At 38.0% G+C, this 17,446-nt stretch overlaps 1 protein-coding gene across 1 annotated transcript in view; it reads left to right on the top strand.

Moving 5' to 3' along the window:
- The window catches only part of B3gat2 (beta-1,3-glucuronyltransferase 2), a 71,613-nt gene that overhangs the window by 21,193 nt on the left and 32,974 nt on the right, over nt 1-17,446 (top strand). The window contains exon 2 of the mRNA XM_046443000.2: nt 13,717-13,861. Coding sequence (XP_046298956.1) covers nt 13,717-13,861 — 145 coding nt within the window. The remainder of the gene's footprint in view (nt 1-13,716; nt 13,862-17,446) is intronic.

The raw sequence follows: 17,446 nt of genomic DNA, 5'->3' as shown, positions 1-17,446 counted from the left end.
ATCTCTCTCTACCCTGCCATCCTCAGAATGTCAGCTTTGTCCTCAGGCTAGCGCTCTCCCTGGTTGAGAAATGGCTATTAGAGTTCCAGCCATCACAGCCAGACCTGGCAATGTGCTGAGGAAGGAAAGGACCATCCTTAGGAATTGAGGGAACCCTTTCCCAGAAGCCATCTGGTGCTCCTCTGGTGAGCAGAATTGCCAGCACCAGACTAGTCACAGTTTACCCCTGCCACCCGGGGGGTGGGGGTGGGGCTGGGGTGTGCTTTCTTCAGTCATGTGAAGGAAAACCTTGTTACTACCTGAGTCAAACCAAGCCTCAGCCAATAAGAAAGGAGAGTGGATGTTGACTAAGCAACTAACTGTCTTGCCACAGCCCATCTCTGTCCTCATGAACATCCTTTCATGTCCATAATCAAGGTCATGACTTTCTGTGACTCCTGTACTATCCTCAGTAAGTTTATGCTCAGTGTTGCATGTTTGTTGATGCTCTTGTGGTGCTGTTTTCCATTATATTTGCTTGTGTATAGGAAAGCTATTGATTTTCAGTCACCTCTGTTGATTTTCTTTCATCCGTATGTGTAAATTGCTTTTAATCTTTGTTTTTGGCACAATATTAGATGCTAATTAAATATTGGAAAGAATCCAGAGGTAAAGGGATCTTAAATAGAATATGGAACAGAGTTGAAGAATAAGAGAGCAAAGAATATTATATTTTTTTCTATAAAAAGTGAGTTATCACCGAGGAAGAAGTGGGATTTTGTGCTTTTCTCAAAAGTTGTTTTAGGAGAATGCTGTGAGTGTTTAGGAGGGGAAAGCATGATTAGTAAATAACATTTCCAAAGGGTTTCTGAGTGCTGTAGAGAGCTTTTTTTCCCTCTTCTCTCTGAGAAGAATAAGAGATGTAGTTGATTTTCATAGAGAGAAATTAAGGAACAGAAATAAGGCAATTTGAGTTTCCTCACATAATTATAATACTGAACAAACCAGACCCAAGGTCTTGGGTCACTATTCATTGAGGAAAATAGATTGATGGTAGCCAAGGCAACGGTTCTTGAAGTGAACTCTGCCATCTCTTGTGCAGTGATGAAAAGGAGTTGAACAACCCAGTACGTACCCCTTTCCTTGCACATAAACACACACACACACACACACACACACAAGTGCATACACACAGCACCTCAAGACATATTCTAACACCATATTGATTTATTCTAAGGAAAGTTATTAGTATGCTTTCAAATCAGTGGTGATATAATTTTTTTTTTTTTTTTTTTTTTTTGGAGACACAGATTAGCATCCTCCTATCCACGTTTGCCTTTTACATAAAATGACTAGTGGACTAATGAGACCAGCGCTAAGAGCCTTAGGTCCCCATACCAAGTGAACTATACATATCACATCATTGGACAAACACTACTGTTATATGCTGGACCAGAGAGGTAACTAACATACCCTTTGCTTTTGAAGAACCCTGGAAATTTTGAACAGTGGGGGAATGCACAGCAAAGAATCAAATTTTTAAAGTGTAGCAGTTTAGAATATGGGAGTATGTTAGACATGCTAATCCATAGAACTTTTTTGCGAACCTAAGTATAATTTAACTTTATATAAAGTTTTCCTTTTAGATATCCAAATGAAGATGAATACAGTCGCTGGCAATTAATTTGATTCATATTTTCAATAAACATCCATTTTACTAAAGCATACAGACCCATACATAGATTTCAGAGCTTTGTGAAAAAGACAAGCTTATTTGATCTTTTTTTATTTTAAAGAAGGAATATATTTTAACCTCTCTCCTGATGACAGGAGAGAGGTTTTGGGGAAGTCAAGGGGCCTCCAAAGCAAGGGACCTTCTTCTCTCATTTTTCTCTAGTATTGTCACAAGCTAGTCTCCTGAACACAACAGTTATGCTCATGTACTGGGTTTCTTTTCTATGCCAGTTGCCAATTTCCTAGAAACCCTGAGCAAAATAGAAATTTAAATAGTCGAGGCTAAGTTTATTCACACACACCCTTCTGCATTGGGCTGTCTAGCTTCCCCAGCAGACATCTGTCTCCTCATAACCACATTAAGACAAAACCTTTTCAGCAATTGCACTGCCTGGACCATATTGTCCTCCTCTTGCTACATCCAGTAAGGCACCATGCGTTGTCAGGCCATTGTACGTGACGCCAAGACTGGTGGCCACTCTGTCAAGGGATAACTGCCAAGTCCCTCATTGTGGAAGCTTATTTTCCTCTTGTCACTAGCAAGTAACCCATGGGGTGATGCTTTGAGGCAGTGTGAATATTTGGCTTCCCAGCGATCTTTACCCAAGAACAGCTACTACACGCACACCCTATAGACATAGACTTGTGGATTCCCTCTTCCCCTAGTGGGTTTTAATCCATCGATTTCATTCTTTTTAATACTTGTGTTGTTTATAAATTGGCCAGAAATGTTTCAGACCAGTTTCTGTCTGTATCCATTGACCTTGTTCTTGTTTATCTTAGAGCACTTATTTGCTTTTCTTTTTTTTTTTTCAATGAGATACTCTAGGCTCATCTTGTAATGACCCTGTGCCAGACATGGAATCAGTCACTTCTCCAAGGAGTCCTGGTTTCTTTCAGTGGAGAATAATATTTACAAGCCAAGTTTGGCTGTTAGATATTGGAATAATTTTTCAAGGTTCTTCATTTATAAATTCATATAGAAACCTCCCAATTGTTTTTGCTTTTATTTTAAATCAACTTTATTTACCTGAACTAAAAGGTACTCATTTTAAGCATTGAGTTTGCTGCATTTTAGCAAATTTATATACCCTTGTGACTGTCACCTTAAAACGTTTGCAGCCTTCACTGCTGCAACTTCTGATCTGCTTTCTATCCCAATAGATTAGTTTGCCTTTTCTAGAATTTCATATAAGTTGAATTCTGTAGTCTGTAGGATTTTGTCTGGCTTCCTTGACTCGGCACTGTATTTTTTAGACACATCCTTGCTGTTGGGATATCAATCACTCAGGACTTTTTGTTGAGTAGTGAGCCATTCTATGTGTATGTAACAGTTTCTCTTTGCAAATAGTTGTACATTTGTGCTGTTTCCAGCTTATGGCTATTAGGAATAAAGCTACTGAGAACATTTAGGTACAAGTTTTTATGTGGATGTGTGCTTTTTGTTCCCTTTCTTAACCTAGAAATGAGATTGCTTGGTCATAAGCATATTTTTTAACTTTGTAGCAAGCTGACAATTATTTTGCAAAGTAAGTTGTAGCTTTTCTTTACTCCCACTAATTAGAGACCTAGTTACTCCACATCTTCATCAACTCTTGGAATTGTTAGTCATTCAAGTGGGTAAGTAATGGTTTCTTACTATGGTTTTAATTTTAATTTCTGTGATGACTAATATAGAGCATCTCTTTATGTGATAACTGGTCATTTATATATCTGATGAAGTATATGTTCAAACCTTGTCCATTTTTCAAATTGGGTTGTCTTTTTTTTTTTTTTAATTGAGCTACAGAGTTCCATGTATTCTGAATACCAGTCTTTGTGAGATATGTGTGTTGGGATGTGTGGTGATATTTTAGAAAAATAAGGACAACCCCATTTTAGTGTTCTATTTATCCATTGATGGACATTGGCTTTATTTTGTATCTTAGTTATTCTAATAATATTGCAGTGAACATGGGAATTCTCTTAACTATGTTGATTTTATATCTTTGGCTACATAGCCAGTAGTGGGACTGCTGGATCATAATAGTAGTTCTAATTTTTAATTTTTGAGGAATCGCCACAGTTTTCTATAAAGGGGCTAATAATTTGCCTTCCTATCAACTGTTATTAGAGTTCCCTTTTCTTTACATCCATTCCCACCCCACCCCCCCAAAATGAAGGTCCGTTAATTCCAGCATCTCCTTACTTTGGCATCTTGTCAAAAACCAGCTGACCATATATAAGAAGTCTAAATTCTTTAATCTCTTTTATTGATCTATATATCCATCTTTACATCTTTACCAATGGTGCCTTGATTATTATATCTATAATAAGCAAAGCCCAGACAGTCCATATCAGGATTCACAAAATCATATGCCTTAAAGTCATAGAATTAAGTAAGTCTGTTGTGTAAGCAGTATAACTTTTATTTGTATTGAAATCTAAGGACTAAAATTTCAATCTGGTTATTTTTCTCATGGTTCCCACCTGGTTTATTTTGGAGGATGTCTTTTTATACACACACCTTGCATATTAAATACAGAGGAGCATTCCTCATTTCCAAAATACCATGACGTCCCCACTTTCTTGAAATGCATGGCCCACTGGTCTCCTACGTTAAAGAGAGGAATCTCTCTATGGCAGCACAAGCTGGAAACAGTAGTGATTGACACAGCCTCAGCAGCAATGCTGTGATGGTGAATGGCAGGGGGCGGTGGCTAACAGGGGGGCCAGCACTTCTGAAAGCGACATAGATACTCCATGCCACTGTTGCTGAATGAAATGTTAGCATGGTTTGCCAGATTTTCAGAGGCTAGGAATCTTTTTTTTCCTTTTGTCAAATTTTTTTTATTTTTTATGATTAATTATACCTGACAGTAGAATGCATTTTGACACATACACATAAATGGAGTATAATTTCTCATTTGTCTGGTTGTACATGCTGTAGTTACACAGGTCATGTAATCATATATGAACATGGTGTAATAATGTCTGATTCATTCTATTATCCTTCTTACCTCCATGCTCCCTCTCCTCCCTTCACTCCCCTCTGTCTGGTCCAAATTACTTCTATTCTTCACCCCCACCTTATTGTGAATTAGCATCCGCATATCAGAGAAAACATTTGGTTCTTTGGGATTGGCTTATTTTGCTTAGCATAATATAGAGGCTAGAAATCTTTGGATTTGACTGCATCTCAATTTAAAACGCAAAATTCCTGTGCAGGCCAAACCAAACTTTCCTCCAGGGCCAAATGTAGTTGCATGCTCCAGCTTGCTAACTCTAGTCTGCACAGTAAATAAGAGTACAGAAAGTAATTGAGAAATTGACTCCGGTCTAGAGGATAAGTCGCACCGACAAGGTAAGTAAAGAGTAAAATTGATTACCTTTGGAGCTTTTGAAATGGATCTTTTTAAAATGACAATAATAATGTAAAATAATAATAGTGTAAAATAATAATAATATTATCAACAGACTTTAAGAATAGTTTTAAATTTATAAAAAAATTGAGAAGCTCCTAGAGAGTTTCCATATCCTTTGTAACCAGTTAGTCCTGTGATCATTAGTATGGCACACGCGTTACACTTGATTAACTAAAGCCTGTTCTTCATTCAGATGTCCTGTTGCCCTTTTCTGTTCCAAGAGCTCATCTAGGATTCCACATTATACTTAGCTTTCTTGTCTTCTTAGAGTCCTCTTGGCTATGACAGTTTCTCAAATTCTCTGTTTTTGATAACCTTGACTGTTTTGAGCAATCCTGGTCAGTTATATTATAGGATGCACCTCTATTAGATTGTGATTATGGCTTTGGGGGACAAGACCAGAGAGACAAAGTGCCATTTCCATAATGCGTCAAGGACATATACTAGCAATGTTAATTTTGGTGGTTAGTTGTTCCATCTTTAGTCATTAGCAGCTGTTTCAATTAATGTGAGTTTGTTTAGGGTTGCTATTTAAAAAAAAACAACACTTCTCTACTTAGTGATTTACAAGCTATTCTAGGTTCATTATTCATATTTCCTATCATACTCCTAGAATCAGCTGTTCTTCAAGAATCCTTGACTCCTTTTGTAATAGAATAGTATTAGAAAATACCACAGAGATAGTGTCATTCTCATCCCCTGATATCCAGGGTGCATACTATCAACATGTTTTATCACTGTGATGTTAACCTTGATCATCTAGCAGAGACGGGACCTATCAGGGTTCTTCACTGTAAGGGCACCCCCCCACACACACACTCCATAGTCCATACTGCACTGAAGTTCTCGGAAAGAAATTCTTACATGCAGCCCACACCTAAGGATTAGAGAGTTGTGCTCTACTAAGGCAGAGTGGAAGATATCAATATAAATTATTTGGAATTTTATGTGGGAGTTTTGTTCCCCATTTGTTTATCCATTTGTCTATAATCATTGTGGACTCATGGATATTATTTCATACTTTGGGTTGTAATCAAATAGTACTTTATCTTGTTCTAATTCCTTCAACTTTAGCAAGTGAGAGCTCTGTCAGTTGACTCCTGTGTGCCTTTTGCATGCCCCCATTGCTGGGGAGGTTGAATTTTTGCTTTGTTTTTGAGTACTTCCTTACTTTCTAGTTCTAGAAGTTACCCCAGAGTCATCTTGTACATTTTTGGCCTCTAAATTCAGCTACTTCTTCAAGTAGATCCAGTTCCTTTAATTGGAGGATGGCATTAGACCATCATCTGTATGCTAGGGGCACTCAGTGCTGCTGGAGTGCCATTCTTCTAGGCCCTCTTAACTAACAGAGCAAGGAGTGTGTGTGTGTGTGTGTGTGTGTGTGTGTACACTAACCCACGGAGACACATATATCAGTATGTCTACGTGTAACCATCTCTGATTAAACTACGTATAATTCATACTGATGTCTTCAACTGTGTTACCACATGAAACATTCTAGTCTTCTCTTATGAATCTGTTTATTTTTACTCCTACAGTGGGAACTAGACCCCCAAAGTCCACCATCTAAAATGGATCTTTTTTGTTAAGAAAAGCAGGAGAAATACTATGAAGTGTTCCTGTGGAGGACCTGTGGCCCTTCAGTCCCTTTCTTCCTAGAAAGGTTTTGGTCTTCCAGAACCCAGTGGTTGACATTCAGACATTGGGCTCAGACCATACTGAGGTCCTCAAGGAAGCCCCAGCAATTCCCCATCAGGTCAGATTTTCTGCAACTTCTCTCACAACACCATTTCCCTTGCAGCCCTTACCAGTATAAAAAACAACTAAGGTTATAATTAGTTGTATCAGTGTTTTGTTTTGTTGTGATTTTTTTTCTCCCAGAATATTGTCTTTGTGAGGCAAAGACCCTCTCTGCCCTGTTCAGAGCCTAGCAGGTGCCGAGCACCTCTAAGTATGTGAGAACCATTTATTGCAAAAATAAAGGAGGCACAGAAGAAATGTTAGACTCAATTTTCTACCCAATGAGATAGGAGAAGGATTGAGAATATAGCAATAAGGACATTTCTGTTTTCTGGAGTTTTTAGTTCCTCAAAATAACTTGATTATGCACCTCAAAAGTTCATGCTGCAGAAATGGCACTGTATGGAAATCAGAATGCACCAAAAAGAAAAAAGAAAGAAAAAGAAACCAAGACAGCATAAAGTTATGGAAAGGACACCAAAGGAATGAATAGCATTGAGTTGAGATACAACTAAGAAGAAAATGGATCATGAAAGGATTAGAAAGCAGATGCAAGAAAGAAGAGGGGCAGAAGTTTGTGCCAAAGAAAAATATGGGTATGGCACATCATAAAATGTTGTTCTGTGTTAGAAAATACCAGATGTCTATGGACAATGATATTAGAAGGGTACTTATTTCTAGGTCATCACTCTGTATTCAGATCTTCCTCATATTTACAGTAATGTTTCCTTTGTGTCTTTAATTGATTGGGTCCCATTGGATTTGGTGGGTTTTGTGCATGCATGCGCATGCCTGTATGTGTGTGTACCCCACTGAAATTGCTAGTTTAAAAAACAGGATACAGAGTGCCACATTCTTTATTGTAATTCTACTCCTTGAGGTTGCCTATAGCATTTTAAATTTCAGAAGATCAAGAACTTGCTTTCTTTCCCTTTGGAGAAAATAAAACATGATTTCAACTAGTACCATGTCCTCAAGGAAGCTGAAGGCATTTGCTTCACTTTTTCTGTTTTCCTCTGAGGGTGCTCTGATGGTGGCCTGTATGTGATCTTCTGAAGTGTTCCAGTCCCTGGAGCTGGCTGGTAGCCAGCTCCCCACCACCACCACCACCACCACCCTCCTGCAGCTTTAAACACAAGAGCTGGCTATTGGCAAGAGTCACCAGACATAGAATGCATAGTAGCTACCTGCCTCCCTCCTGTCCTAGAGAAGATAATGTGTTAAACAAGTACCACCCATCCTGGAATAGTCTAAAGGGTATTTATCCTAGAGGAGTATGGAGAGAAACCATTTGTCTCTTGTGTGTCCTTGATAATCATTGGGTGTTTGGGAATTACTCTGGTCATGAGAGTGGATGGTTACCATTGCTAATGCAAGCCCTGCCCACTTAATTGGGAGTCATAGCAGGAAAAGTAAATAACAGAATGTGACTCTGACATTGAATATATATGAAAAGTGCCCCTGGGATTCTGACCTGTTTGTAACATTGGAATGCTTCTAAATTTGTGAATTACTTCCCCTTAATATCAGTTGCAACTAATGTTTTGAATTAGAGCTCAAACCATGCACTTTAAAGTTGTGATGATTGTGTAGCTGCTACATTGTGCTAAGAAAGTAACAAAGCTTTTAAACGCAGGATATTTTAGTTATGGAAGGGTACTCATACTTTTAATAGTAAGTCATTGTAACATTTTCCTCCCTGTCTGCAGAGAAAGGGACTGCCAAGTTATCCTTAAAGAACATAGATTGAGTGAAAAGGACAGAACAAAAGATAGATCCCAAGGGAGACATGAAGAAGTTCTGTAAATAGCTGTGCTATTTTGCTTTGAAATGTCTGGCACTCTATATAGGATAGTGGTCGTGTGCAGAGGGCCGTGATGAAGCCATTCCACAGCAAATTTCAGAGCACTTCAGACTGCAGGGGCATCTGGATCTTTTCAAAATTTTCAACTATTTAAATGACATCTTTTTAAAAAATTTAGCATACCTGCATCCTCTTGCCACATCACTTGCTTTTATACAATTATCACCTCACTTTTAACTTCTAACCCTCTGGAAAAAATAAAACTTGGACAAATGTTAGCTCTGAACTGCTCTCAGAAATCTGCAGTGTGCAAACAAAACCCGTGAAGTGTTGCTTCTTTGATTCACCTCATTACTTAGAACCATAGGTCATTCTGTGTTCTGTTGGCAAAATCCTACATGTTTCATGGCTCTGTTTAAATAAAAAGCCTGCCTCGAAACATGCTTAATTTCTATGACCGTATTTAATTGTCTTCTTCCTAGCCATTCTATAGAAATAGGTTAATCTCTTTAATGGCAGTTTCTCTTTTCTTGAAAAAAAAAAAAAAAAAAAAAACATTTTTTTAACTTCCTTTTCTTATCTGTTTCCCTCTTTGCTTATAAGCATGTCTTTTGTACAGCCCATGCATATACTGGTTGGACCCATATTTAAATTACTACATGGTACTTTCTCACTTGTCAAGAATTATTGGGCACTTGCTGTACGCAGGGCAAAATTTCATGCCTTCTCAAAAGGACTAGAAATCTGAAATGGGGGTCTGCTCACTAGTTTTCTACAGATTTGAAAATTTACTGCATTGTGCAAAAAAAAGAGTTTAGGAGACAAAACAAATCATAACGTTTAAGGAAATATTCCTCCCAAAAGAGCTCAGTACTATTTTTAGTGCCTTATAGATATAAAGCCATTCTGTTAATTAAAACATGTATTTATTAGATTATACTTGGCTTCTTTGTATGTTTGGTATGTTTGATATGTAAAATAAATTGAAATGTTTTCATTTTCCACAGCATATGAAGGAACAGGAGCCTGAAAATAGAGTGAGTTGAGGACAGGAAATTCTATTTTGGTGAAAATATTAGTATATTTTCTATTTTGTTCCCACCTGTGATAACGACTTAGGATGTAAACACATTAAATATTGATTCAAGAATTAAATTATCAAAATATTATTAGGGGAAATAAAAGATGTAAATAAAGCGGGAGGAAGATTATGTTTGTGGTAGATCAATGTTATTAAGGTGTCATCCTCACTAAATTGATATACAGATTCAGTGCAATCCCTATCAACATTTTGCTGAAATTGACAAGCTGTAAGATTTATTTGGAAAATAAAAGGACCTAGAAAAGTCAAAACCACTTGCAAAATGAAGGAGAAAGTTGCAGGATTAACACTATCTGATTAGAAGACTTAAAATCTACAATAAATCAAGACAATGTGGTATTGGCATTGTGATCACCAAGTAGACCATGGATCAGAATAGAGCTTCCAATAAATCTACACTCTTATGCACAACTGGTTTTTGGCAAAGATGCAAAAGCAGTTCAGTTGTTCCAAGACAATTAAATATATTTGGAATAAAGTAAATACAACAAAAATAAAGGTATTTTTTCCACACCTTTTAATCAGCCATTCATACCATATTCAAAAATTAACTGAAAAATGGATCGTAAACTATAAAGAAGAGAAAGCCCTGTGACCTTCGATTGGGCTAAGCTATTTTGGATACAACACCGAAAGCATGATCCATAAAGAAAAAAATTGAGAAATTGGATTTGATTTAATATGAAAAACTTCTATTCTTTATAAAACAATTATAAGAATTAAACATGAGCCACAGACTGAGAGAAAACTATAAATTCTTGCCCATGTTTCACGCAGGCAATGGAAATGGGGCTCCCCTCAGTGGAATAGGCTGGCTGCAGAATAGAAGCTAAGAAAAATAGAATGATGAAAAAACCACAGGACACAGAAAATATTTTCAGAAAACAGAGGCAGGACAAGCTAGAAGATCATAGGAACTGAGCTTCTATATTAAAAACCAAAACGGAGCCCATGCTTGCTTTATTTATATCGGGGGACATCAAAGGTCTTCCATAGAATGTTCTTCACCAGAAAGGGTTATAGGTGGGCTGTCCAGTTCCCAGTGGGTTATGCCCATCTCCGAAGCAACCAGGAGATATCTTCCTAGCAGAGGAAGATAAAGGTCATGTGCCTTGAGCAATCTATTGTGCGGGAGAGCCAGGTTAAACCTAAAAACTCCCTGGCTTCTTGCCCAGAGAAGATCCTCATGGGTTTTTCAAGGATGGCTCCCCGCAATAAATCATATTTCTAGTAAAAGATTTGTATATAGAACATATAAACAACACTGAAAGCTCAATAGTAAGAAAACAACCAATATTTAAAATGGGGGAAAATTCAAACAGACTTTTCACCAAAGAGATACAGGTGGCAATAAGTACAATAAGATATTAAACATCATTAATCATCAGAAAAATGCAAATTAAAACCACAGTTGATAATACTGATACCTATTAGAATTGCTAAAATTGAAGAATTGCCATACCAACTGTTGATGAGGATGTGGAGGAAGTGGAGCTCTCATACACTGCTGATGGGAATGTGAAATGACACACATACTTTGGAAAATGAACTAGCAGTTTGTATAAAGTTAAATATGTGGTGCAGTCCTTCCACTCCTAGGTATTAATATTTAAAAATGAAACCCACACAGACTTGTATACAGATATCCATAGCAGATTGATCTCTAAACATACAAAAACTCAAAACAACCTACATGTCCGTAAGCAGGTGGAACAAGCTGCTAACCTTCCAATGGAGTACTGTTCTACAACACAAAGGAATGAACTATTGATACACGTTGCAAATGGATGAATCTTCATATTAATGATGCTGAGTGAAAGGAGCCACACTTACACACACACACACACACACACACACACATCACATGCTATATAATTACATTCATATAAAATTCTGGAAAATCCAAACACATTGTAGCAAAACGGAAATCAGTGGTTTCCTGGGATGGGGCAGGTGGGAAAGGACTGGAAGGATGGATTTAAAAAGGTCACACAGAAAGACTTCTGTGGGTACAGGATTTGTTAATTATCTTCACAGTGGTAATGGTTACAAGGTACGTATATATGTCAAAGTGTGCCAAACTTTACATTTAAAATGTTCATTTTGTTCTGTATCCATATTTCCGAGGTCCCCAAGGTTATCCACTTGTTTGGAGATTTACTAGGACTCCCAGCACTCGGTGAATAATTGTACTCATGGCTAACATTTACTGTAAGCAACACAGTAAGAATACAAAGTGGATTAGGAAGAATAAAGACATGGGGCAGAATCTGTAGGAAGCTGTGTACTGGCTTCCTCTGTTCTCCCCTCCCTTGAGCGAGAAGGCAGAGCACACATTCCCTCCGGCAGCAGAAACCTAGCTACAGATGTGCAGTGTGTATGCCCAGGGAAACCAGTTGAAAACTTCAGAGTTCATGGGTTTTACTGAGAGCTGGTCATGTAGCTACCCCTTGCCTACCAAAAATTTTGATTTTAAAAAATAAGTGGGTGTTTAATACCCCAAATAGGCAAAATAGCCTTAGCAGTGTAGGACATGTTTCACAGGCAAGTTCCCCAGCTAAGGGCCAGCCTTGCAAATGGTCCTTTTAAAAAATGACAGTCTTGGACCTGTACACTTTTTTTTTTCAGTCTGTACCTCAGTAAAGCTTTTTTTTTTTTTTTCTAATTGTAAAATTTAGAATTTGTACAAGACAGTTGTGATTAATTTATTGAAAAAGTGATAGAAATATAAAAATAATAGTTTCAGATTTGAGGGAGACTAGTGCAATGAGACTCTTCCTTACCTGGAACACTTCAGGCCCTTAAAGTCTCCTACTGGAATAAGGTAGGACATTAAGCTTAAGTGAAACTGGGGGTGCTTAGCTAGTGGGAGCTTCTAATTACTTTCTAATAGCAGGACTTCTGTTCCAATTGTGTTTGAAAATCTTTCCCAGCATATCACTGTTCTTCATTTCATTAAAAATTTGATAATCGGTATTTTAACCCTGGGTTACCCAATCGTGGTGACCCAGTTCAATTTTATAGCAAATAAAAGATAAAGCACTGGTGTCAAAATTATAATTACCTCAACAGCAGGAGTTGTTTTTTGATGGCCATGGCTCCAGCATGGGATGCATCTGCCCAAGGAAGTGTGCTAATTTGCATTCCAGTGCTGTGTGGGCTAGCAGAAGATGGCAATAGAGATGGTTTTCCTTGGAAATGCTGCCTGAAATTGACAAGCTTTCTTACGAACATTTCCCCTTAAAGAAGTACAGCAAATAATTTTCAGATGAGGGTGTGTTAACTGGTATTCCACCATGCATAACCATGTGGCAGGAAGAGTACCAAATACTTCAACACCTGTGTGAGGCATTTATGTTCTCTACTTTGGCCTGACTGCCTTGAAAGGCAGGTAATTTTTTTTTAAGGGTGTGTGTTTCTTTTTGTCACTGTGTAGGATGCCTACTATCCTGGGTCTGGATCCCATTATTAATGTCCCAGCCAAGATGTCTGTGTATATACAGCTGTAAATGAAAAGAAAGGACATTCCCATGGCTCCTCTGAGTGCAAGTTTTGCTCTTACTGAGTCATGAAGTTCCCTGAAGGGGAAGTAAACCTTCTCCCTTCAGAAGATACAAAGTATTGTTTGAAAGATTCAACTTTGAGACAAATGGAAAATATTCAATAGCCTCAACTTAGCTTCAAATAAGTGATTCAGGTATTGACACCTGCTTTCTATTAAGGCTTGAGCTTTAAACCAGCTGCATTTATACTAGTAGACGCTGAGGGTACTTAGTGGCCAAACCATAATGAATTGGGCTAGCAGTGTACCCACGGAAGGCTTCTGTTTAGAAATCTTCATCTTTTGAATCTGTACCACCAGCCCCTCCTATTCCTTCTGTGTGGGTCATGTTTCTTTCCTTGCTTCTTTTCCCTAACAAAACTTAAAACACATCTCTTTCCCCCTTTTGTAGATGCGAACCACACGTAAGGTTTCTGTCTGGCCAGTGGGCCTGGTTGGTGGTCGACGCTATGAACGTCCATTGGTGGAAAATGGAAAAGTCGTTGGTTGGTACACCGGCTGGAGAGCAGACAGGCCTTTTGCCATCGACATGGCAGGTGAGGAGTGTGATGGTGACATTTGTTCCTGCCTGATTGCCCTTAGGATGCTTCCATTTACAACAGGCTCCATGAAAAGGAGGCTTTAAAAGCCCAATTTGGATAAAATCCTAGATCATAACATATTCAGCAGGTAAAATATTTAAACATTCAAGATAGGCTTTTTGGTTAGTCCATGTGGAAATTGATTTTAAAAGTGATCAGAAAATGCTTATTCCTTTCCATTTTGCCACCTCTCTGACCCTTTATCTAACAAACATTTACAAGCCAGGTACTGGGTTGAGCATTGGGGTTTGGCAGTGAGAATCAGACCTGGCCCCTGTAAGCTGGAACCTTTTGGTGCCTCTCTCAAGAAGACTGATTCATATATTAAACACATACCAATTTTATTGATACCTTTAGTAATAACTTAAAATTGACAAGTCGTTTTAATGCTTATTGATAAATTTGATGCCTTATTGATACATTCATTAAGTAGCTAAAATATAAAATGGATTACTAGTTTTTTAAGCATTTCTTAGCTTCGAGTATAACTTTTTTTTTTAAAGAGAGAGAGAATTTTTTAATATTTATTTTTTAGTTTTCAGGGGACACAACATCTTTATTTTATTTTTATGTGGTGCTGAGGATTGAACCCAGCACCTCACGCATGCCAGGTGAACGCACTACCACTTGAGCCACATCCCCATCCCTTGAGTATAACTTTTATATTTTCATCCCAACCAACCAACTGAATTGAATCAGACCTTTAGTAGACCACAAGTTTTAAAATGCTATTTTATCAAAAAGTGACTCATTTTCTAGAGGTTATATAAAATGATGCCTGTGATTATTGTGGAAGGTTGTAGTTTGGAATATGAGGCTGAGAGCTGGGAAAAAAATCTGACATCCGTAACCTGGAAGATGAAGGCAGAAAGTCTTCAAAAATTGATCTCATCCATCACAGGGCTGCCTGTGTGTCAGCCTGTGCTTGCCCAAAACTTTGTGTATATTTCCCAACCACAGTCAAAATCTCTGTGCTCAGAATTTTGATGGATAAAGGCTGTGCTGTGAACTGGATTCACCACTTTTATTCTGATGATACTATAAATGGAAGGGAGCAAGAGTTGAAGAATGCGAGGAGTAAGTTGGGGGCCAAGCTCTCGTGAATGGCTGGGTGGTGGATCTGCCACACTGCATCATGAGAGGACGAAATAGGATGTCTTTACTTGGCATTTAACAGACATTTCCAGAGCACCTGCTTTTTGGGGAGTGTATATTGTGGTCTTTGATCCCCAGGGCAGTCTACATCTCTTGCTCTTACCTGGTCACCCTCTGCCATGTCCTTCATGCCCTGACCTCTCCATCCCTCTCACAACCAAAGCCATACCCTTGGTTTTCATATAGCCCCACAGCTAGGCTGGCTTCTCAGCCAAAACATTTACTTGGAGGCAGATGGAGCAGCCCATGAGTCATATTTGGAAGGTCTGATGACTCTCGAAAGAGGCCTTTCCAGTCTAGTCTATGGTTCTTAAAATATAAGGCTGATCATAATGTATCTTTTGAAAATTGAGTCTCTGGCTTGACTGCAGATAGCCTTGAGAAGAAAATTTAGAGAACATTAGAGTAAGTCTTTCTACTTCCCTGGGATTTAGTGTCCTGTGTGAAATAAGGAAATGGCATGAAATGACCACCAAGGTCTGCTAATAGATCCTTCCTCTTGCTAGTTTCCCACCTTGGGAAGAGCAAAGACAATCCAATATAAAGGAGCCAGTGGACAGATCTTTGGTCCTAATATTTCCCAAAGCCGCCACAATCGCTCCCCTCCCCCCCTCCTCCTCCTCTTCCTCCTCTTCCTCCTCCTCTTTCTATTTTTATTGTAATCATTAACACATATTACTTTGCTGTTTGAGATAGGATCTTACTACGTTTCCTGGCTGGTCTTGAACTTGTGGGCTCAAGTGATCCTTTCACCCTCAGCCTCCTGAGTATCTGGGATTACAGATATGCACTACCACACTCAGCTTGCACATATTAATTTTGCAAATTAGTGGAATTCGTCGTGATATTTTCACCCATGCATGCATTGTGTATTGATTATGTCCAGTCACTTGTATTCTATGCTTAACTGCTCCCTTCTTTCCCCCTTGCACTATCCCTAATAATCCCTCTTCTACATTCAGGTCATCTTTTCTTCATTTCTTTTTAATTTTCACGTATGAAATGTATGATACTTGTCTTTATGTGTCTGGCTTATTTTGCTTAACATGATGTCCTCTAGTTCCATACATTTTCCTGCAAATGACAGGATTTCATTCTTCTTTACGAATAATACTCTATTGTGTATATATACCATATTTTCTTTATCCATTCCACTATTGATAGAGACCTCAGTTGATTCCATATCTTAGCTATTGTGAATAGTGCCCCCAAAACATGGGTATGTATGTAGATATCTCTTTTATATGCTGACTTCATTTCCTTTGAATATGTAATCAGGGTTGGGATAGCTGAATCATATGGTAGATGTATTTTTAGTTTTTAAGGAATTTTGATACTGTTTTCTGTAGTGGTTGAACTAATTTACATTCCCACCAACAGTGTCTAAGTGTTTCTTTTTTCAACATCCTCACCAACATTTGTTATTTTTATGTTAGTTTGCCGTTCTAACTGTGGTGAGATGGTATCTTGTGGTTTTTATTTGCATTTCTTTGATAGCTAAAGATATTTTTTCACATATTTATTGGTCCTTTATAGTTTCTCTTTTGAGAAGTATTTGTTCAGATCATTTGGCCATTTTTAATTGGATTACTTGTTTTTTGTTGTTGTAAAGTGTGAATTATTTATGTATTGTGGATATTAACCCTCTGTCAGATGAATAGCTAGCAAACATTTTCTCCCATTCTGTAGGTACACTCTTCACTCTATTGTTTCCTTTGCTGTGCAGAGGCTTTTTAGTTTTATGTAATCCCATTTGTCAACTTTTGCTTTTGCTTCCTATCAGTCTTATTCAGGAACTCATTGCCTGTACCAATATCTTGAAGTGTTTCTCTTATATTTCCTCTGGTAGTTCCAGAGTTTCATGTCTTGCATTAAAGTCTTTGGCCCACATTGAGTTGATTTTTTGTGCAGGGTGAGGGATGGGGTCAAGTTTCTGTCTTGTATATGTGGGAAGTTTTCCTAGTACTATTTGTTAAAGAGGTTTGTTATCCATTGTATGCTTTGACACCTTGGTCAGCTGAATTTGTGTGGATTTATTTATGGGCTCTCTATTCTGTTCCATTGGTCTATGGGTCTATTTTTACTCCAATACCATCATGGTTTTATGATTGTGGGTTTATAATATGTCCTAAAATCAGAGATTGTGATGCCTCTAGCTTTGCACTTTTTGCTCAAGTTTGCTTTAGCTTTTCAAGGTCTTTTGCATTTCAATATGAATTTTAGGATTTTTTCCCTAGTTTTATGAAGAACATTACCAGTGTTTTGTTGGAGTACACTGAATCTGTAGATTGCTTTGGTTACTACGGACATTTAATCAGTATTCTTCTAAACCATGAACTTATGAGGTCTTTCCATCTTTCAGTGTCCTCCTTAATTTATTTCTTT

This window comes from Marmota monax, unplaced genomic scaffold, assembly GCF_021218885.2.
Source record: "Marmota monax isolate L192 unplaced genomic scaffold, Marmota_monax_Labrador192_F-V1.1 WCK01_AAM20220418_F8-fsc00091, whole genome shotgun sequence".
Lineage (NCBI taxonomy): Eukaryota > Metazoa > Chordata > Mammalia > Rodentia > Sciuridae > Marmota > Marmota monax.
Note: the sequence above shows the minus strand (reverse complement) of the source record. Positions and strands in the feature narration are given on the sequence as shown.